At 43.7% G+C, this 23,700-nt stretch overlaps 1 protein-coding gene across 3 annotated transcripts in view; it reads left to right on the top strand.

The window, feature by feature from the left end:
• Positions 1-440: 440 nt before the first annotated feature.
• aass (aminoadipate-semialdehyde synthase) overlaps positions 441-23,700 on the top strand; it is a 115,487-nt gene continuing 92,227 nt past the window's right edge. For all 3 annotated transcript variants that reach the window (XM_041215618.1, XM_041215617.1, XM_041215615.1), the window contains exons 1-4: positions 441-544; positions 11,614-11,639; positions 12,412-12,641; positions 20,275-20,451. In XM_041215618.1, coding sequence (XP_041071552.1) covers positions 12,420-12,641; positions 20,275-20,451 — 399 coding nt within the window. In that variant the 5' untranslated portion in view covers positions 441-544; positions 11,614-11,639; positions 12,412-12,419. The remainder of the gene's footprint in view (positions 545-11,613; positions 11,640-12,411; positions 12,642-20,274; positions 20,452-23,700) is intronic.

The raw sequence follows: 23,700 nt of genomic DNA, 5'->3' as shown, positions 1-23,700 counted from the left end.
GAGTAGTTGGGCGGAACACCCCGTTTTTGTGCTGTACATTCAATGTAAAAAAAATGCTGTATGCTAGAAACTTGAAATAAAAACAGAAAATGCTGAAAAACCCTTGGTGGAAAGAGAGAGAGAGAGAGAAAAGAGAGTTAATGTTTCAGCTCCTTTCATCAGAACTATCAAAAATATCTGAAAAATAAAACAAAAATTGCTGGAAAAACTCAGCAGGTCTGATAGCATCGGCGGAGGGAAAGACAGAGTTAACGTTTCGAGTTCTCATGACTCTTCAGAACATATCTGGCACGGTGAAAAAGAGCATTGTATTTGATTACGCAAATCAAAAAGCGGAGTATCCAGGGGTTGTACACCTCTGCTGGTTTAGGATTTCCTGATGACACACAAGTCAATGTGTGCCTATTATTGAGGAGGCAGTGCATTGCGCTGACGCACCATTGGCTGCCTGTGGGAGCGGAGTCAGTTTCACATCGTTCTGGAAATAGCTGTGCGCTCCCAACCCTTTCAAATCCTGCCCTTCCTCCTCCCGGTCTGCAGCGAGGTGAGTGTTTGTTACTGAGACCCAGAACTTTAAGCAGATCCTTCATACCTCTTTCCCCAACCCCCTCTTCTCTCTCTCTGGCTCCACGGGGAGCTAACTATAATTTAACGTAATCGGCGTACAAAGCGATTCGCCTCTTTGGGGGCTGCGACGCATATTGTTTGATTTTCAGGCCTGTTACAATGCATTCGCCGCAAGTCACCCTCTTTGCCATCGGACAGGAGGAGCGGCAATGACCCGAGCTCCAGGAACAGCAGTGAATGGGCAAATGGCGCAGTCAGTGCAAGGAGCTTGTGCTGGTCTCAGTCTGAGCCTTTTAAAGCCTCGCATGCTGCCGTCAGTGCCTCTGTATTTAGAATCTGTGCTTCCAGTAATCTTTCAGGACGAGAAAACATTTCCTTACACGTTTTCACTTCCCGTACGTTAAAAACGGAACTATCTTTTAGGTTATTTGCACGTTACGTTCTACATAAAAACATGAAGCATATGGGGGATTTTCTAGCGATGATAACTTTTTTTATGAAGGAATGAAAAAACGTTGTCTTCGCTGCCTTTAATAAGGCATAATACAGCTGCCCGTTTGGGATTTTGGAATCCCTTCACTCTCTTAAAATATTTCTCAAAACCAAGTGTTTCGACTAAGCTTTTGGTCCTTAAAGTAATATCTTCTTACATGGCCCAGTGTTAAGTTTTGTTTAATAATGCCCCCGTGAAGCATGATATTTACTATATCAGAAGTACTGCACAAATGCACGTGCAGTCTGTCTCAAGTTTGTTGCTGCCTGGCCTGGATGTTGCCCACTTCTGGCATCCTCACTCAGCAAATGGTCGAGAATGATATAGTCTGATCTGGTGCTTGGGTGTGTCAAGAGAGAAAAAAATATTTATAAATCATCTTTCACAAGGCACCCAAAATCACATCTAGGTGCCCATCCATCAGTGATGAACAGGGAGGTCCCACAATCTCATGGCATCACAAAGCAATTTGAGGCAAATAAGTGCTTTTGAAGGGTGGTCACTGTTGTAAGGTGGGATTTGTAAACACCCACAAAACAGCAATGAGATAGTGGTCAGCTAATTAGTTGTGGTGAAGTTGGTGGTGGCAGTGAATACATGAATATGTTTATAATGTGAAAAAAGCACAACAAAAATTGTCTTGTTCCTCAGTTTGGAAGTTGCTTCAAGTTTACCAGGAGGTCAGGGTGTAGAATCAGTTTGGGAGGAGATAAGGAACAGTAGGGGAAAGAGGTCACCAGTGGGAATGCTCGATAGGCCCCCTAACAATTACCACAATGCAGGACCATGTTTACAAGATGGAATATTGGGTGCTTGAGATAAAGGGACGGCAATAATCATGGTTGACTTTAATCTACATATAGATTATAGTGAGGTGAAAGTGCTTGCCCTTGATATCAAGGCAGCATTTGACCAAGTGTGGCGTCAAAGAGCCTTAGAAAACTGGAGTCAGTGGGAATCAGGGGGAAAACTCTCACTGGTTGGAATCATACTTAGCACAAAGGAAGGTGGTTGTGGTTGTTGGAGGTGAGTCATCTCAGCTACAGATCATCACTGCAGGAGTTCCTCAGGGTAGTGTCTCGACCCAACCATCTTCAGCTGCTTCATCAATGACCTTCCTTCCATCATAAGGTCAGAAGTGGGGATGCTCGCTGATGATTGCACAATGTACTGCACCATTCACAGCTCTTCAGATACTGAAGCAGTCCCTGCCCAAATGCAGCAAGACCTGGACAATATCGAGGCTTGGGCTGACAAGTGGCATGTAACATTCATGCCACACAAGTGTTAGACAATGACCATCTCCAACGAGAGAGAATCCAATCATTGCCCTTGATGTTCAATGGCATTACCATTACTGGATCTCCCACTATCAACATCCTGAGGGTTATCATTGACCAGAAACTGAGCTGGACTAACTATATAAATATTGTGGCTACAAGAGCAGGTCAGAGGCAGGGGTCATATGACAAGTAACTCACCTCCTGACTCCCCAAAGCCTGTCCACCATCTACAAGACACAAGTCAGGAATGTGATGGAGTACTCCCCACTTGCCTGGATGAATGCAGCTCCCACAACACTTAAGAAGCTCGACACCATCCAGGTCAAAGGACCCCGCTTGATTGGCACCACATCAACAAACATTCACTCCCTCCACCACCGACGCACAGTAGGAGCAGGGTGTACCGCCTACAAGATGCACTGCAGGAATTTACCAAGGGTCCTTCGATAGCACCTTCCAAACCCATGACCCCTACCATCTAGAGAGCAGCAGATAGATGGGAATACCACGACCTGGAAGATCCCCCCTCAAGTCACTCACCATCCTGACTTGGAAATATATCACTGTTCCTTCACTATTGCTGGGTCAAAATCCTGGAACTTCCTTCCTAACAGCACTGTGGTGTACCTACGCCAGATGGACTGCAGCGGTTCAAGAAGGCAGGTCACCACCACCTTCTCAAGGGCAACTAGGGATGGGAAATGATGCTGGCTGAGCCAGCGAAGCCCACATCCTGTGAATGAATTAAAAAATAGCTGGAAAAATCAGATTGGCAGAAGTAGCCTGGATGAGGAGTTCATACAATGCTTTTGAGATAGTTTCTTAGGGCAGCATGTTCTGGAACCAACCAGAGAGCAGGTTATATTAGACTTGGTATTGTGTAATGTGACAAGATTAATCACTTCAGGGTAAAGGCACCCCTATGTAGCAGCGACCACAATATGATTGAATTTTACATCCAGTTTGAAAGGGAGAAGAGTGGGTCTAAGATTAGTATTTTAAACTTAAATAAGGGCAACGATGTGGGGATGAAAGCTGAGCTAGCTGAAGTGAACTGGGAAACTAGGCTGGAGGATATGTCAATAGAAAATCAGTGGCAGACATTTAAGGGGATATTTCAGAATAAGTATATTCTTACTATAAAGAAAAGTTCTAAAGGGAGGGCACACCATCCATGGTTAATTAAGGAAGTTAGGGAAAGCATCAAACTTAAGGAAAAACATATAACTCTGCAAAGATGAGTGGCAGGTCAGATGATTGGTCAGAATATAAAGAATGGCAGAGAATGACTAAAAGGTTAATCAGAAGAAAGAAATTAGAGTATGAGAGGGAGCTAGCTAGAAATGTAAAAATGGATAGCAAGAGTTTCTACAGGTATTTAGAAAGGAAAGGAGTAAGTAAAGTGAGTGTTGGTCCTCTAGAGAGTGAGAAAGTGAATTAATAATAGATAATAAGGAAATGGATGAAATTAACAAATATTTTGCTTCTGTTTTCACTATCGAGGATATTAAAAATATTCCAGTAATAGCTATAAATCAGAAAGTGGAGAGGAATTTGTTGAAATTACAATCACTAAGGAAGCAGTACTGAGCAAACTGTTGGAGCTGCGGGCAGACTAGTCTCCAGGTCCGGATGGACTTCATCTTAAAAGAAGTGGCTAATCAGGTAGGAGATGCGTTGGTGTTAATTTTCCAAAGTTCCCTGGAAAGGTTCCATCAGACTGGAAAGTAGCAAATATAAACCCTCTATTCAAGAAGGGAGGAAGGCAGAAAACAGGAAACTATAGACCAGTTATCTTGACATCTGTCGTGGGAAGGTGTTAGAGTCAATCATTAATGAGGGTATAGCTGGGCACTTAGAAAAACACAACGTAATCGGGAAGAGTCATGGTTTTGTGAAAGGGAAATCATGTTTAACCAATTTATTAGAGTTCTTTGAAGGAGTAACATGTGCAGTGGATAAAGGGGAGCCTGTAGATGTACTGAACTTGGATTTCCAGAAAGCATTTGATAAAGTGCCGCATCAAAGGTTATTGCAGAAAATAAATGCTCACGGTATATGGGGTAAAATATTTGCCTGTATAGAAGATTGGCCTAGCTGGCAGAAAACAGAGAGTAGGCATAAAAGGGTCTTTGTCTGACTGGCAAGATGTCACTAGTGGGGTCCTGCAGTGGTCTGTGCTGGGGCCTCAACTTTTTATTATTTACATCAATGACTTAGGGGAGAGAAGACATGGTAGCTAAATTTGCAGACGATACAATAGGTAGGAAATTATGTTGTGAGCAAGACATAAGGAGTGTGCAGACGGATACAGGTAGGTTGAGTGGGTAGGCAAAAATCTGGCAGATGGAGTATAATGTGGGAAAATGTAAAGTTGTTCACTTTGGCAGGAAGAATAAAACAGCAGAGTATTACTTAAATGGAGAACGACTGCAGAATTCTGAGGTACAGAGGGATCTGGGTGTTCTCTTGCATGAGTCACAAAAAGTTAGTACAGCAAGTAACCAAAAGGCAAATGGAATGCTATCCTTTATTACGAGAGGCATTAAACATAAAAGTAAGGATACTATGTTTCAGTTATACAAGGCATTGGTGAAACCGCATTTTGAACAGTGTGTGCAGTTTTGGTCTCCTTTTTTAAGGAAGGATGTAAATCCATTGCAGGCAGTCCATGAAAGCTTACTAGATTGATGTGCAGGTTGTTTTATGATGATAGGTTGGAGAGGCTGGGCTTGTTTCCACTGGAGTTTAGAAGAGCGAGGGGTGACTTGATTGAAGTATATAAGATCCTGAATGGTCTTGACAAGGTGGACGTGGGAAGGATGTTTCCTCTTGTGGGTGAGTCCAGAACTAGGGGGTACTGTTTTAAAATTAGGAATTGCCCTTATAGGACAGAGATGAGGAGAAATTCTTTTCTTTGAGACTTGTGCGACTTTGGAACTCACTGCCTCAGAAGGTGGTGGAAGCAGGGTCACTGAATATTTTTAAAGCGGAGGTAGACAGATTCTTGTTAGGCAAGAGAATCAAAGGTTATCAGGGGTAGATGGGAATGTAGAACTTGAAACACAAACAGATCAGCCATGATCTTTTTGAATGGCAGAGCAGGCTCGAGGGGCTGAATGGCCTCCTTCTGCTCCTTATTCGTATGTTCTTGTGTACCATCTCTTCTTCTTTCTACAGCCTTTGTGTGAAAAGTAGCCTGAGCGCCACTGCTTCAAAACCATTGAAGGGCTTGTATTGTGGGGCCCTGCTCCCATCAGATTCTGTTCTTGATGCCATTGTCCAGCTCACCTGCACCATTTAAATAAGTGAAGAGTCATACAGATTCGAAATGTTAACTGTGTGCCTCTCTGCAGATGTTGTCAGACTTACTGGGTTTTTCCAGGTATTTTTATTTTTGTTTTTAACAGTAAATATGCCATAGTACAGAGCAGACTGTGACTGAGAATCCAGTCTGTAGTACCAGGTCTCATTCATACTATTTTAAAGTGGTTGATCCCTTTACCAGCACATAATTGATATCAGCTAATTATTCTTGACTTTCATTGTGACAACTGACAGCAGTAACAGAATGTTCCAACCAGTGCCTGATTCCTGAAATAGTAACATTTTTATTTCTAGTTGTGGAATGTTCTCACAACACACAAGGTATTAGAGGGTGAATTTCCCCTAGTTCTACACTGTCGTTTTAAATTTTAACAACCTGCATTTATATAGCCTCTTAAATCAAAGAACATCTCAGGGCATTTCATAGATAGGTGTCTGCAGAATAGACACTAACACAGAAGGGGCGAATAGAATCTTGGTTGAACAGAGGTTTTTAAAGGTGGAGAAAGAGGGTTAGAGTGGGAGCTCTAGAAAATAGGATCACTTCAATTTCACATTTTGCTGCTGATCATCGTGAGAATTGGAAGAATTAGCTGCTTGGAGGGATTATATAGGACTGGAAAAAATTGCAGAGGTTGGCTTGGGAGGATTTATAGACACAGAAGAAATGTGATTTGAAATTTAAATTTCATGCATATGCAGATAAAGAGCCACAACAGATTAGTAAGGATTGAATGATGGGAGAGCAGGACTTAGTGCAGGATATATGTGGCACTGTTTTGTACAAGTTAAAGTTGAAAGGAGGCTGGCAAAAGGTTGGAGTTGTTAGCCCTGGAGCGATAAAGCCATGTTTACTGGTTTCAGTGGAAGCAGACAATATTGTAGAGATGGGGGTAAATGGCCTTGCTGATAGATAGGATGTCAGATTCAGAGATAAAAACAAAAAAACTGCGGATGCTGGAAATCCAAAACAAAAACAAAAACAGAATTACCTGGAAAAACTCAGCAGGTCTGGCAGCATCGGCGGAGAAGAAAAGAGTTGACGTTTCGAGTCCTCATGACCCTTCGACAGAACTGCATTCAGGGCAAAACAGGATGATAGTTGCAAATGGACTGGTTCAGCCTAAGAAAATGACTGGAAAAACCAGATAGAATCAGTGACAAAGCAGCAGAATTTATGATGAGGGGTGAAGACAATGCCTTTGGTCATCTTAGTATTGGAGCTGAGCCTCGAAATGGAGGCAATTCTACTATTATGGTGATGATGAGTGCATGACTGGAATTTTGAAGAGTAGAAGTTCTGACTTATAATTACTTGATATACAGTGAAATAAATCTACTAATAAACCTTACCAATACTAATAACCCTTCTAATAAAAATAAAAGAAAAGACTCATGAGCCTTCCTTTCTGTTGGCTTAAACTCAGTCCTTTACTTTGGAGAAAGGAAAACAGCAGCAATACTCACCAGGCAATCACCTCACAATTTTCCTATGATGTCATTTTATTTCTTTCCCCTTTTTTTTTCAAATTCATCGGTGCTCTGGAACACTGCTGCTGCTGCCACCCCGGCAAGTGCTTGGCCCCAATCCTTGGTCTGAATTTATCTTCTTTCAGGCACTCCCAATTCCACCCAGCTTCACAGGCTGCTGTTGCCTCATTCACCTCAGAGGCCAAACAAAGTTTTAGTTTATTGCCTCATCTGAAAGACAGCACCTCCAACAGTGCAGCATTCCCTCAGTGTTGCACTGAGGTGTCAGCCTGGAATATGCTGACAACACTCTGGAATGGGCCTTGAACCCACAACCTTCTGACACAGAGCTGGAGGTGCTATCACTGCGCCAAGAATAACATTAGTACTGTCCCTTAGAAACTACAAAAGCAAAGTATGCGAAACTGGAAACCTGAAATATCAACAGAAAATGCTGAAAGTACTCAGAAGGTCAGGCCACAATTTTTAGAGTGAGAAATGGAGTTAACATTTCAACTTGATGACCTTTAATTCTGATGTAACATAGGAAATGTAGCAGCCATTTTGCACAAAGCAAGGTCCCAGAAACAGCAAAGAGATAACGCCCAGATAACCTGTTCAATGATGTGGGATGAGGGGTGAATATTGACAAGGACACCAGCGGGACTGCCCAGCTTTCCATTGAAATTGTAATGTTGGATCTTTTATGTACTTGAGAAGGCAGAAAGGGCCTTGATTAACGTCTCATCTGAAGGATAGCATGTCCCCTTGACGTGTGAAAACAAGGAATACACTGGTTTTGTAACTTCAGATGTACCATTCCATTATTTGTACTGGAGGAATTAATTATCTGTGCATGGGAACTCAAAGGAGAAATCCAAATTTGGAGGCACAATATTGGTTGCTTTTCTGGAGAGTTTGTGCATCTGCTGCTGTAAGGGATTTTGAACTTTGCATTAAAATGATGCGCTTTGATAGTCTTAACCACATTTATGCTTCACAATTAATGTGGTTTTAATTTTAAATGAGAAAAGTAAAACATATAGTTGGATCATCAATAGATCACAGGAGCATCACTTCAAACAGTCAGTCTCCCATATCCAAAAGGTTCACAGTGACATTCTGTATCGTCAGGACCTATTTCATTGAGATACTGCAATCCTTTCAGATCACTGCCCTTTTGAGACTCTTTTTTGTCCAATCTTCCCGGTTCATACTGGCATTCCTCTTCGTCTTCTTCATGAATTCAATATGGTGTACTTCTCCCTTTGAACCCAGCTAATAGGTACCTTTAATCCACTCTCCCATTTCAAGCCGGCATTTTTTAGAAACATCGGCCAGAATTTTTCCCTATTTGGACGGGCTCGATGGGATCGGGCAGAGACGATTGGGAAGCTGACCGCTGCCCGCGATTGGCTCCAGTATCCAATTTCATGCAGGTGGGCCAATTAAGGCCCTGCCTGCGTGGATTGTGAGCGGCAGTACTCGGTGCTACCCGTGCAGGCGGGGGGAGGAGGGGGAGCGGGCCTGGTGCGCAGTTTGTGCATGCGCATGATAAAGCGCTTCAATCTCCCTGAGGCACGGAGCTGCTTCAGGGAGATTGAAGCGCTTTCTAAAAATATTAATAAAGACAGTAAAAATTTTTTAAAAGTCCCCTCATGTGGTTCTGTCACATGAGATGGGACACGTTTTGAATTCCAAAATAAAGTTTTTATTTAATGTTTATTTGCTTTAGGAAACCTCATCCTGCTTATGGATGAGGTTTCCTAAAAAATGTAAAGGCCGCTTGGCCTTTTCACCTGCCTGCCAACCGTTAGAGACCGTCAGTGTAAATTTGATTTTAATTAGCTTGAAAATGGCCTTAATAGGCCTTTCAATTAATGGTGGGCGTGCAGCTGACTCTGGCGTGTGCCTGCCGAATGAAATAGTGCACAAGTGCGCAATGACGTTGGGACACACGCCTGATATCATCGCGCATCATTTCATGCTTGGGCATGTTGGGCGTGTGCCCGCAGGCCCAGCTTAATATTCTGGCCATAGAAACATAGAAACTAGGAGGAATAGGCCATTCAGCTCTTTGAGCCTGCTCTGCCATTCAATATGATCATGGCTAACCCTCTGTCTCAATGCCATATTCCCGCTTTCTCTCCATACCGCTTGATGCCCCTAATATCCCAAAATTTATCAATTAATTTCTTGAATATACTCAGTGACCTGACCTCCGCAGCCTTCTGTGGTAGAGAATTCCACAGGTTGACCACCCTCTGAGTGAAGAAATACTTCCTTATCTCAGTCCTAATTGGCCTGCCCCGTATCATAAGACTGTGTTTGCTTGACCTTCATCCTTTTCCAATTTGTGCTGCTGCTGTCCTGCTCCCCTTCATTTTATTCAATGTTAAGACTCTTTCCCTGCTCACCTCCTGAGTTTAAATCCAACCTACCTGAGAGGATTAAACTTATTTTCCTTTGTTGCTAATTAATGCAAAATAAACTTGGCTTTCTTAACCTAGTTCTGATGGCTACATGCCCAAAGCACAAATTGCCTGTAACTCTTTCGAGTACAAACACATTTCCATCTGTTTCAGTTGAAGTTACATTGTTTCATAGCTTGCCATTGTGAGATTTGAACTCTTGATCTTGGGGTTACAAGCCCAACACAAATTGCTTGTAACTCTTTCGAGTACAAACACGTTTCCATCTGTTCCTATTCAGATGAAGTTACATTGTTTCATAGTTTGCCATTGTGAGATTTGAACTCTTGACCTTGGGGTTACAAGCCCAGTACCATAACCACTTGGCTATTTAGGCCAAGCAAACATGCCATGGTAGCTCCTGCTCTCTAATGCACTTGTTGCTAATTAATTGTAACTCTTTCGAGTACAAACACGTTTCCATCTGTTCCTATTCAGATGAAGTTACATTGTTTCATAGCTTACCATTGTGAGATTTGAACTCTTGATCTTGGGGTTACAAGCCCAGTACCATAACCACTTGGCTATTTAGGCCAAGCCTAACACAAATTGCTTGTAACTCTTTCAAGTACAAACCTGTTTCTATCTGTTTCAGATGAAGTTACATTGTTTGCCATTGTGAGATTTGAACTCTTGATACTCTTTTGAGTAAACCTGTTTCCATCTGTTTCAGATGAAGTTACATTGTTTCATAGTTTGCCATTGTGAGATTTGAACTCTTGATCTTGGGGTTACAAACCCAGTACCATAACCACTTGGCTATTTAGGCCAAGCTAAGATGTAACTCTTTCGAGTACAAACACGTTTCCATCTGTTTCAGATGAAGTTACACTGTTTCATAGTTTGCCATTGTGAGATTTGAACTCTTGATCTTGGGGTTACAAGCCCAGTACCATAACCACTTGGCTATTTAGGCCAAGCAAAACATGCCATGGTAGCTCCTGCTCTCTAATGCACTCGTTGCTAATTAATTGTAACTCTTTCAAGTACAAACACATTTCCATCTGTTCCTATTCAGATGAAGTTACATTGTTTCATAGTTTACCATTGTGAGATTTGAACTCTTGATCTTAGGGTTACAAACCCAGTACCATAACCACTTGGCTATTTAGGCCAAGCAAAAACATGCCATGGTAGCTCCTGCTCTCTAATGCACTCGTTGCTAATTAATTGTAACTCTTTTGAGTACAAACACATTTCCATCTGTTCCTATTCAGATGAAGTTACATTGTTTCATAGCTTACCATTGTGAGATTTGAACTCTTGATACTCTTTTGAGTACAAACCTGTTTCCATCTGTTTCAGATGAAGTCACATTGTTCCATAGTTTGCCATTGTGAGATTTGAACTCTTGATACTCTTTTTGAGTAAACCTGTTTCCATCTGTTTCAGATGAAGTTACATTGTTTCATAGTTTGCCATTGTGAGATTTGAACTCTTGATCTTGGGGTTACAAACCCAGTACCATAACCACTTGGCTATTTAGGCCAAGCCTAACATAAATTGCTTGTAAGTAAGCACTGCTCTAGCCATCTCAATGAGGCAATCAGGAATGTGTGGCAAATGGAAACTATAAAATAATACAGCACAGAAGTCATTAGGCCCGTCAAGCCAGTGCTGGCTCTCTGAAAAAGCTCTCCAATTAGTTGTATTTCCTTGCCCTTCTCCCAAAACACTGCCAATCTTCCCTTTCCAAGTATATAACCAATCCCCTTTTGAGAGATATCATTATTGAATCTGCTTCCACTACCCTTTTAGGTCATGCATCCTAGGAAATGTCATACTGGTGCAGACCAAAGGCTGAGATGCTAGTACTGCTTGGGGTGTAGTAGTGGGAGATTTGTGTTGTATTTGAGGTGTGCCTTGACTATTGACTGATCTCTGAGGAATGCTTGATGCTGATAATTAGAGCAAAATGTTTAAAAAAAAACTGTCTGAATGAGTTTTCTGTCTTCATCCTATCTAACCCAGCACACACGTTTTTGTTTTTAAATATCCACAGGCTCCTGTATACACACAAGGCAAAGCGTAAGTATGAATAATAATTGTAAGGTAACTAGATACTTATTGTAGCTGTAATAATGTCACTGCAATTTATGTTGTACAACACGGGTTTGCAGAAATATTTTTGGAAACTTTAGAGGCTTTGGGTAGTTATTAGATTCTTGTCCACATTCATGGCACACTGTTCACTGCCTCTGCAGTGTTTTCACTATTTTTTATGGTTGCTGGTATATTATTAAGACCAATTCTGCCAATATGGCAATGTTTTCCATTGGGTAGGTGACACTGGGATAGGAAATAGACTTGGGCAGTTGCACTGAAAGGGTGGTAGAACATTAGCTGCCTATCATTGCTGTTCTACTGACTTCAATATTGAGTGTGCTGTATCTCAGGTCACTCATGCGACATGGCCCATTTGATTCTACTGCTGAATCTCCATCCCACTGTCTTTCAAAGGCGTCATGCAGGTGTGTTAAAATTTGCAAAAGTCGCTGGGAATGTGTCATTATTTGTGCTGGGTCTGCAGGAGGGTATGAATATTTGTTTTGGGCTCACTGGAAGAATGTCAATGTGTGTACGGGTTATGGAAATATTTGCAGAGTCCTCACGTGGCTAAATTTGAAAATCATTGCTGCAAATAGCAATTACCAAAATGCTGTTTTACCTTTCAAAGTGCTACTGAGACCAGGGTGGTTTGACATGCTAAGTGAATATTTATGTGATGGTTCTTTTTTTTAATGGTTATTGGATCTGTCCTAAAATGGATCTGGATTGCTCTCTTCCATTTTGTAAGCAGGTTTGAACATGTTTCGGTTGTTGAAACATAAAAGCAAAGCGATAAGCTGCTGCCTCTGGTGTGGCCACCCCAGATACCAGCATCATAAAGCTGTCTTAGCGTTGCGAAGGGAGGACATAAATGCTTGGGAGAGGCGAGCACCATTGGCTCCGAGACACGTCAAAGAGGTGACCAGTGCAGGCTACAAGGTCCTGGTACAACCATCCAACAGAAGAGCCATCCACGAAAAGGTGATTCTGAATGTTTCATTGGCCAGAACGTGACCCTGCTTGGGTCTAGTTCTGTTTTACTTGCTGGCACAGCCACTCTGAAGTTTTTAAGTCTGTGTTTAGAATTTATAGTGGAGTAATTTTACTCCTATAAATGGGACTTTCTAAGGTTTTTTGACTCATTTTTAAAGGAAAAAGAATATAAGGAACTGTAATGCCAGTCAGTGTTTTTATATTTTGATGGCTATGCTAATCTCTTAAGAGGAACTAACTCTCCACTTGAAACAGATTTCTCAACTTGTTCTCCAGATTTTTTCATTATTCTGGCAGCAATGCAATAAACTGTTTCTGCCTCCAGTTTCCCTCCTTTACTTTTGGGAAGCTGTTTTGTTCATTAGTGCTATTGTTTGCGGTGGAGGCAGAAAACTGTCATGGAAGTTTCATGATCTCCACGCTGAGATGGAATATTTTTCTTCTTTAGAGTTCTAATTCCTTATTTCAATTCCATTGTTCCTAACATTACATTGGTGGAATGATTTGCAGTTGTGGGTATTCATGTAATTATTTATCTTCAAAAAATATATTAAGGTGTAACATGGATCAAAATTATGAACGTAAATAATGAACAAGCTTTTGCAACAGCAAGTCTTACCCCTGTGTCTTTACTTTGTGATAAATGTGAGTTATTGCAAAGTCCTTGCAAGTTCAGTTTGTAATGAATGTGGCCAAAATCCAAGTTCTTAAAGATTCTTTTGGCTTCCAGTCAATCTTTCTCATTCCTACACTACTAAAAGTGATGACACTTCTTGGCTTGTTTTCTCTGTTTTCCTATTTAATTTTCTCTTCTCCTCTCCAAAGGAGCCTTCTTTTTTAAATGGAGTCATAACACCTGCAGCAAAACAGCAGACTCAGTGTTGTATACAAACACAGGAGGGTAATGTTTCCACTTTGAGGCATGATTGGCAATTCTGGGGCAGAATTTTATGGCTGATGAGCAGGTGGTGGAGCCCACACGTAAGCGCTTAAAATGTTTCGCATTGACATCGGGTGAGCGTCCCGATGTCAGCGCGCGCCATTGCAATATTTAGCTGGGTGGGCACACTACGAAGTGCGATACACGCCCGCCATTAATTAAAGGCTTTGTTAAGGCCCTTAACTCAGCAATCGATGTCGATTTTGAGGTGCCTGTGCAATCTTCAGCTCGGCACACGGGCCCAACAGGCAGGCGGTTAAGTGATTTTTTAACAAACCTCATCCATGGGCGGGATATGTGGGCTCAGAGGGATTGTTAATGTTTTATCTGAAGTATTTATTGCAGAAAGTGTTTTAAACTTGCCTGTGTGATTGTTAGCAGTTCAGATTGATTTCCAACAGCTTTGAAGCTTCAGCTCAGCATTCTGCAGACAGTAATCTTTAACGGGCCTGCAGCTTTCCAGAGGGCTCCATTTAGCCTGGGTATGGGTTCTGACATCTCCACTGGAGGTAGCTCCTCTGAGGAGGAAGGGAGGGCTAGAATAAGGAGGAGGCCAGGACTGGACAATCAGCCCCCAGGGGAGTCACCTTTGGGAGGACAGGCGCAGGCACAAAGGGCGCAGGGCCAAGAGGTTGTCCAAGGTGGAAGGGGCCGCAGAAGACACCGCTATCCTGCTGCCAGGGTATAGAGGCGGCGAAGCAGCTACCTCAATATGACTGAGGTGCAGTACCAAAGGAGGCTCCGACTGTCAAGGGAGACAGTGAACTATATCTGTCAATGATTGGCCCTGAGATCTCCCCTAACTGTGTGGGTGGACACCCCATGCCAGTGGCTCTGAAGGTCACAGTTGCCCTCCACAACTATGCCTCTGGCTCCTTCCTGGGCTCGGTGGGTGATCTTTGTGGTGTCTCCCAATCAGCTGGCCACACTTGTGTCAAGCAGGTTACAGATGCTCTGTTCAGACGTGCATTGACCTTCACCCACTTCTGCTGCGACCAGATAAGTCAGGCACAGTGAGCTTCACGGCCATTGCTGGCGTCCAGGGTGCTATAGACTGTACACATGTGGCCATCAAGGCACCAGCAGGTGAGCCCGGTGCCTTCGTCAACAGGAAGGGCTTCCACTCCATGAATGTGCAGATAGTCTGTGATCACAGGATGCAGATTCTACAAGTCTGTGCAAGGTACCCAGGCAGCTCCCATGATGCCTACATTCTCCAATGCTCCCAGTTGCCGAGACTCTTCAGTGCTCCAGCCCGGCTGGATGGATGGCCGTTGGGTGATAAGGGCTATCTCCTCAGAAGGTGGCTCATGACGCCTCTCCACCATCCAAGAACAGAAGCTGAGCAGCAGTACAATAGGAGCCACGGCACCACAAGGGCTGTGGTGGAGAGAGCCATCGGTCTTCTCAAGATGTGCTTCCATTGCCTGGACCGCTCGGGGCGCACTCCGGTACCCCCCAGATCACTTCTCTGTGATAGTGGTAGCATGCTGCGCTCTGCACAGTCTGGCGCTGGAAAGGGGGGATGTAGTTGACGATGAAGACCTTGATGCAGTGGATGAGGTTGAACATGATGAATCCAGCAGTGCCTCAGAGGATGAGAAAGCACAGGGCGATAATGAGGGGCAGCTTGCTGACCTGGTACCGCACCAAGTAGGCAGGGATATCCGGGACACTTTAATTAAACAAACCTTCAGCTAGCTCCACACACGGATCAACAGGACCAGCATTGCCTGGCGCTTCCACACGTGGCATTTACTTGCAGCTGATGAGGTGGAAGATGTAACACCTAAGGGCTTAGTACAGAAACATCAATGTCCACTGAAACACTCATGATATTTCTGTGAAACATCCAAATGCAGCACAAAGGAAACACCCTCAGCCATAGTCAGAAATGTGGACTTTATTGCCATCAAAATAAACAACAAACGTCGCTCTGACGCACATAATGAAACATTCCCTAATCTAGGACCAACACAAAATCACCAGTGACAAACCCGTGGAGTACCTAATGTGCCTTATGCTTACATTTGCAGGTGCTACATATATGTGCCGCCCCATTGCTCAGAGTGGCTTCTGAGATAGCCTGCTGACTCTGCTGTCCTGTAGGCCTCGATGACCTTGGCGGCCGTCCTCTGGCCTGTGGAGCCTGTGCTGGGCCCGCCTTGGGGGAGTGGCCAGTTCCAGAACTGGCACCTCCCCAGTTGATGCAGCCTCAACGGATGCAACGGTCACCGGAGCGCCCTGAGAGGAGCTCACAGCGACAACAGGCAGCTGCTGTGCCAACGAGAGGTCACATTGGACCTCCCTGCTCACTACAGATGGATGGGCACCGAGCTGAGACACATTGTGCCCAGAATATCTCCCACATTGGGAATGACCACATGTGGCCATTAACGCTGTGAGGGCTTGCAGGTCAGAGTGTAACCCAATCAGAAGATTCTCAATCCGATTGAAGCCCCTCTCCATGAGAGTCGCCAATCCCTCAATGGAGGAAGCCTGAAGCTCTGTCCTGAGGTTCATGCCATCACTGACACTCTGCCTGGATTCCTCCACCACAGAGACCAAGTGAAGCACACCCTCATGCAACCCTGCCAGATGCTCCTGCGCACCCTGCCACTTGTCCTACAGCTGCTGCATTTGGGACATCTCCAGAAGCACATCATCAGTGCCCGACTCAGCATGTGCCTGGTCCCCTACAGTCCTCCAGCTGCTGGCGCCATCGGCACTCTCTGTCCGTGCCATCTCCTCCAGCGATTGTGAAGTGCCCTTTCCACTGTGCCCCAGGACACTAGCCGACGTCATAATCCCCACTGATGTGTTTGTCGTTGCGCTGGTGCCAGGCTCGCTGAAATGATGTGACGCAAGTTACAAGTCTTGGCCCTCAGGTGTGGAGGGGGGGGCTCTGGACTTGTTCCTGGTGGCCATGCAGTGGTGATGCTGAAATTAACAACAAGGACAGTGCATCAGTTAGCATTCAGTAAGTAACACCTTTCATCCCTTTCCCCCCACAGTCTCATAAGTCGCTCAACCTTCAAGAACCTAAGGAGACGAACATTGGTGGGGTGGTAAATAGTCAAGAGGAGGCCCAAACATTTCACGCGCATACAGACAGGCTGGTCAGATGGCCTAAGGAATGCCACATGGAATGTTATTTGGATAAGTGTGCGGTTAAGCACTTAGGCAAGACAAGCAAGGTATGGGAATACATGAGGAATGGTAGGACCGTGGGAAGTCACGACGATTACAGGGACCTTGCTGGGCAGACCCGTTAAGGTAGCAGAACAGGAACATAAGGTGTTTAACAAGGTCAAAGCCAAACTTGTCTTTATTAGCCGAGGAATAGAATGTAGGAAAAGGGAGGTCATGTTGCAAGTGCAGAAAATGCTGTTGAGGCCACACCTACACTTCTGCGTTCATTTGTGACCTGCACTTCATGGGAGGGATGGCATTGGAGTGGGGAGAATGCAGAGGTACCTGATCTGGATGTATGCTGGCCTGGAGAGTTGGAGTGATGAGGAAACATTGCAAACACTTGCAACATTTGCCGTGGAGCACAGGAGATTGACAGGTCACATTATTGACCTTCATACCGTTATGAGGGGCATAGAACGGGTGGACAGAAGGTAACATTTCCCCTTGGCACAGGGATGACTAACGTGATGGCATTTATTTAAGTTGAGTGCCATGAGGTTGTCGGGTGAGGTGCTGAAGACCTTTTGGACAGAGTAATTTGGGATGCACTGGCTGAAAGGATGGTGGACAACCTGTTACTCCAGGGTGTTGCTGCCGTCAGAACTTTGCTGCTATGTGGACACGTTTATCAAAATCCATCTGGTTTAAATATTGCAATGAAGTGGGAATACATGAGGAATGGTAGGACCGTGGGAAGTCACGACGATTACAGGGACCTTGCTGGGCAGACCCGTTAAGGTAGCAGAACAGGAACATAAGGTGTTTAACAAGGTCAAAGCCAAACTTGTCTTTATTAGCCGAGGAATAGAATGTAGGAAAAGGGAGGTCATGTTGCAAGTGCAGAAAATGCTGTTGAGGCCACACCTACACTTCTGCGTTCATTTGTGACCTGCACTTCATGGGAGGGATGGCATTGGAGAACTGATGTGAAAGGATAAAATAAGTCTTTGGATGTACAGCAGCGATGCCATGGCATGTTGGGCCATGGGGATAGTAGTCACAAATGGGATAAGGCGACTTTGTAAAGTGCTAGAGACACGCATCCTCAAGGGGCAGAGGGACCTTTGTGTATGACCCACACGTCTGACTGTATCAGTCTGTGAATGAGCAGTGTTGTTGCATTAACGATTGCAGCAATCATCAGTGCTTTGGATGGTGGGCAGACAGAGTGGATGGGACTGTGGCCCTCAAATACCTGGCCGCTGCACCCCAGCATCACCGACACCTGCCGACCTGGACTCCTCCCCAGCTCCATGGCCTGCTCCTCATAAGTGGTGAGGTGCTGCAGCACAGCATGCCCATCACCAGTCCGCAAATGCTCCCGGCTATTGTGCTGTTTTTGCCTGCAGAGCAGAGAAGAGTATTTATTGAGGCTGATCGCTCATGTACTCTGCATGCGCATGCCGCACCCCAACCACAGTGGCCCATCTGAGGCTTCCAGCGGCTCCTGTCCACACTACTGGTGATCAGTGATCAGGCTGCTCCCAACCCCCTCTCCCAATGGCCACCTTGGACACATTCGGCATCCATCACTTTGAATAAAACACGGGTCTTAGCGCACATGGCAATGAGGCGCAACTAGGTGTGGCGCCGAGGCCAGCAGATGGCTCTTGGCCATGACACCTTGAGGCTCCCCTTCCACCATCTCATCACCATCAACATGACATGTGTTGGAGTTCTGAGTATGTGTCTAGCTGCTTCCCCTGCAGGTTGCCCCCAGACTACACAAATGTGACAAACACCAACATATGCTGCGGGGAGAACCCATCTTCTCCTCAACCACTAAGGCTGATATAAGCATGGTCACTATCTGTTTGCCCACCCAGCCTGTGCCAAATGCCCAATGCAGTAACGACACTAAGATGTGTTGTGGGGGGGGGGGGGGGGGCTTCAAAGGCTAAGGTTGCCTGCTGGGTAAAATGGCCAAGGCCGACATGGTACTTACCCTTCCAGAGTACAACAAATCATTGAAACGTTTGTGGTACTGTGTTCCTGTGCACTGCACAGCATCTTGAGAGCTTACAGCCTCTGCCAACTCCTACCATGCCTGCCTGGTCACGTGGGGGGCCCTCCTCCTCTCATCCTCAGGAAACAACACCTCCCGATGCTTTGACCCCTCTTTGCGGAGGGCAGCAAGGCAGGCATCAGAGAACAGAGGGGCACATTGGTCCCCTGCTCCTCCTCTGCCCTCACCTCCTCTGGAGCCCTGTCGCTGGCCATGGTGAACAGCCTAAAGGAGGCTGCCTGGCCTTTCTTTATACAGACTGTCGGTTCCCCATTGGAATCGGCAGTCTGTACATGCCCGCCGCACATTTGAATTTCTCACTGTACATGGGGGTCTGAAACGCGCTGGGTGGGCCTTAATTGGCCCGCCCGTGCAAAATGCGGCGCTGCCCATTTCGCCGGTGGAGATCGGCTACGCACCCCCTGCCGATTGGGTCGGGTCCGCCTGCCCGACAAACATAAAATTCTGCCCCTGGTGTATGCTCAAAATTACATCCATTTTGAAAAGTGTTCTCTCCCCACCACCGGCCCCCAGTATTTCTGCTCAATCTCACTTACATATCACAATCTAAACCAGTGCAAATAGGCAGCGTTTTAAAACAGAATTTTTCTTAAAAAAGATTTTGCTTTAAAAAAACCTTTCCTTCTGATATTTAAGAATGGGTGCAGTGTAATTACTACAGCTGAAACTGAGCTTATTATGAAAAGTAAGCTTTTTTAATCACCATCAATCCATCACCTAGGAGTACCCAATTTTAAATTACTGGAATACATTTTTAACAAATGTATATAACAACTTTCTAGTTATATTGAGGTACAGTGGTCCCTTTCTCAATAAATCAAATGAAAAAATAAATTTAGAAGCTTTTAAAATGTGCCCTTTTCTATCTTAAAAATACTCAGAAGAACCAGTTTAATTTTTAAAGTTTTCCTGAAGGCTTGCAAGTGAACACAATTAGTGAAAACTCCCAGTGGTGGCAAATTCACTCTAGGGTTGTGGCCAATTTTGTAGGCAAGGCCTACTTTCACATGTGACATTTATAAAACTAGTGTGAAACATCTTGGAAACAGGAGGTGTGCTGACTCAAATTGGGCATAAAATTCTGTGCAGGTTACACCAATCAGCACAGAAAAACCTCAGTTCAGTGGAATCCCTAAACTGTGAAATGTTTGTCCATTAATATCCATAGCAGTCATTTTTAGGTTTGCATTATTAACACCTCTAAGTCCCAAATGCTTAAGAAATTTGATGAACTGTTTGATACTCCTTTTAAAAAAAAATATGGATTTTTGGTCCCACACTGCCAACTTTATGTCCAATTCTGATTTCCTTCACAATGTGAGTGGGCGCATACAATCGCCAAATGGTACCAGTAACTACAGGGGATTTGTTCATCTCTGACATATTGGTTTTCTGAGGCTCAATGCTTTTGAAGTTGACTTAAAAAAGGAGAAACCATTTTGTAACATCTCTATTTTTAGGATTATAGGCAAGCAGGGGCTATAATCCAGGAAGACATCTCCGAGGCTTCTTTAATTATTGGAGTGAAAAGCCCTCCAGTGGAGAAGCTGATATCTAAGAAGACTTATGCTTTCTTCTCACATACTATTAAAGCCCAAGAGGCAAACATGCCTCTTCTGGATGCTATCGTTGCAAAGGTATGGCAGAAACATATGTTTTTTGTTAACAATTTCTTAAACTTTTTTTCTCTGAATTTGATGTGGTGACCTTTACAAATGTATGCCGAGAAAACAAAAAGTAGGAAGGAAATCTGCCTTGTAACTGCTAACAGCTTCATTGTTTGAACATTTTCCATATCTTTATAATTATTGACAATAGTGAATACAAACAGATATTTTAGCATACACTGAGTATGTTGCCTTCTAGATATATAGAAATTCTCTTTAAGAAACAATGTTAGGAGCCAGATAGATACTCCTTGGATGAGCACAGAGGCAGTGTGCTGGTTTGTCAGCACCATTCCACCATTTTCCTAGAGGTGGGATCGGGGTGGAAGGGCAATACTCATCTGCAAGTGGTGGGTAACAAGATAAGGTAAGTTAATTGGCCTTAATTGATCATTTTCAGAGAAAAAGTGGAAATTTTCAGTCACCATGTGGTGTTAGAACTGAAGTTGCCTGGAGGTAGCAGACCAGAGGACCAGTGCAGCACTGGGTAGGCAGGCTTTGCACCCCAACCTGCCTCTCTGCCTATAACCGTGGCCACAGGCCACCCTGTAGAGGGTTCCTCCTCCATGAGGGTGCTGTGGTGGTTTTAAATTTATAAGTTGCACCTCAAAATGGAACAATCTCTGACTTTCCCAACTGCAACGGCAGGCTTCAAATTCTTCTGAGCTGAAAGGCCTCCTATTGGCCCTCCTGCTTCAAGAGCCTATGCTCTCTGGCCACTAAATGGCCAATCCACGGAAAATCATTACTGGGTTACAGTTTCTCACACAGTGCAGGATCTTGATCCCTATTTGACCCCGACATCAGTATTCTGAGCCAAAACCAAAAGCCATGTCCCTTGTCTTTGTTGAGAGTGCACTTTTAGCTTTACAAAAGCCTAAGTATGTGAACAACAGTTTTTGGCAATTCTGATTTTTATTATTGAAGTCACAGACTCTGAAATCTTGAAAGCTGAGATTGTCAAGTACTGTCAGAAATCACCATGTCTCAAAGCTCTGTCTGAATTCCCTAAATAATATTCCTACACTTCAGCCTCTGAGAGGCTTCTCCTGCCACTAAAAACACATAATGCTTTTTCCAGTGCTCAATCATTGTGCTTTCTAAATGAGAGACTGTCTGATTCGAGGCCAGTGAGATGCTCTTTATTGAAGCTCATTGGGAATTGAATTGAATCAAAACCGCCCACACCAAAAGAATTAATAGATTGAGGGGGAGTGTTGTTGTAAAGAAGCTTAGGCCCATCTTGTCATGATAATTATTGGTAGTGGTAGTGAACTCCAGTATTAGATACTATATGTTACTCTACTATATAGGGGGTCGCCTGACCTGGGAGTTGAAAGTCAGATAGCACATGTTGGAGCCTGTCTTGATCAAATTCAGTTACTGCAGATATGTGTTTATGTTAGAAAGATTGTTATCAATAAAGTTAAGTCAGCTACAATGTTGACAGCCTGTGTGCATCATTGAAACAAAAAACAAGACATGGTTTCAGAAGTAAACTACACACAACAATGGAGGTTCTGAAACCACCAACAGAACTCAGTTTGGAGGGCAATCTTACTGAAAACTGGAGGAGGGTCCGGCAGTGATTTGAGCGGTACCTCACAGTGACGGGCAGTGATAAAAAAGATCCTGTGGTACAGTCTCCCATCTTTCTTCATGTAGCAGGGGAAGAATCCCTAGAAGTCTATAACACATTCATGTTTTAAAGCGATGAGAAACAAAATGACTTGAAAGAAATAGTGGAAAAATTCGAAGCCTACTGCAGCCCTAAGAAAAACATCATGTATAAAAGATACCGATTTTTTATGTGCACACAAGATAGTGACAACATTAGCTAGTACATAACTGAGCTGAGAAAACAAGTTAAATCACGTGAATTTGGAGAGCTTGAAGTATCACTCATCCAAGATAGAATCATTTGTAGAATTGCAAATGACAATCTGAGAGAACTGCTTTTGAGAGAAGTTGATCTCATGCTGAAGAAAGGAATAAATATCTGTAGAACGGCAGAGACAATGAAATGCCAGATTAAACAGATGACAGAAGATGATTAGCTGCACACAGTCATACAGTTAGATGCAGTTAAACAGAAACAGCCCCGGGAAAGAACAAATAAACAGCTTGAAGGTTAAAAAAAACTGCTATTAGAACATTTAAATGCAGTCAATGTGGAACACATTTACCATGTCTAGCCTATGGAAAGCAGTGTAAGAACTGTGATAAACTAAATCACTTCACCACGGTATGTAAACCGAAGCAAGTGCACACAATTGCAGATGATGACACACACTGAAACTGAACTTTTCGTTGGTGCAGTAACAACAGATTCCAAAGAATATGAATAGAAGATTGATTTAAAAATTGCCAACATGATGGTGAATTTCAAGCTTGACAAAGGTGCACAAGGGGATGTCATTCCCATAAGTCTGTATTGGAAGATAAGTAAAGAAAAACGTCTAATTAAAACAAAAGTGAAGCTGGCTACTTATACAGGGTGAAAAAAATTGCAGTAGAAGGCAAGTAAGTGCACACTTAAAGTGAACTCCAAAAAACAGTCTCAAGCACTTCCATTCATAATGGTGAAAACTGATGCAAAACCCATTCTTGGAATCAAAGGTTGTGGAAATCTGAAGCTAATCAAGAGAATAATGACTGTCACCACTGCTGACATCCTGAGCGAGTATAGAGATGTGTTTCGGGGAATTGGCTGCTTAAAAGGAGAACACACCATCAAGATTGACGAAACTGTGACACCCAAAATACACCCACCCATTAAAATACCAGTAATGCTGAGAAGACCGACAGAAAGCAGTGTTGGACAGGACGGAGAAACTTCACATCATCAAGAAAATTGAAGAATGGAGCTGAGTAAAATTGAAGCAGTCATGAACATGCCACCTCCAGAACGTAAGAAAGACTTTGAGAGGTTTTTGGGAATGGTGACCTATCTTAGGAAATTCATTCTGAACATGTCAGACCTGACAGCACCTCTGAGAACTTCTACAAGAGCTGTCTTCTTGCAAAATGAGGCACCAATGGGCATTGGCAAGAAGATATAATAATGTCTGTAATGTTATTGGAAATTATTTTAAAATGCAGAGACTCTGTCCCTTGCATACATAGGAGGAAGAGGATAACGAAACAGAAGCACAATTTCACATGCTGACAAAGAATTTACTTGTGGCTGTAACCAAACTGGATGAGATCAGGGAACAG

The sequence above is a fragment of the Carcharodon carcharias genome, chromosome 21 (assembly GCF_017639515.1).
Source record: "Carcharodon carcharias isolate sCarCar2 chromosome 21, sCarCar2.pri, whole genome shotgun sequence".
Classification (NCBI taxonomy): domain Eukaryota; kingdom Metazoa; phylum Chordata; class Chondrichthyes; order Lamniformes; family Lamnidae; genus Carcharodon; species Carcharodon carcharias.
This window is presented reverse-complemented; position numbering and strand designations above follow the sequence as displayed.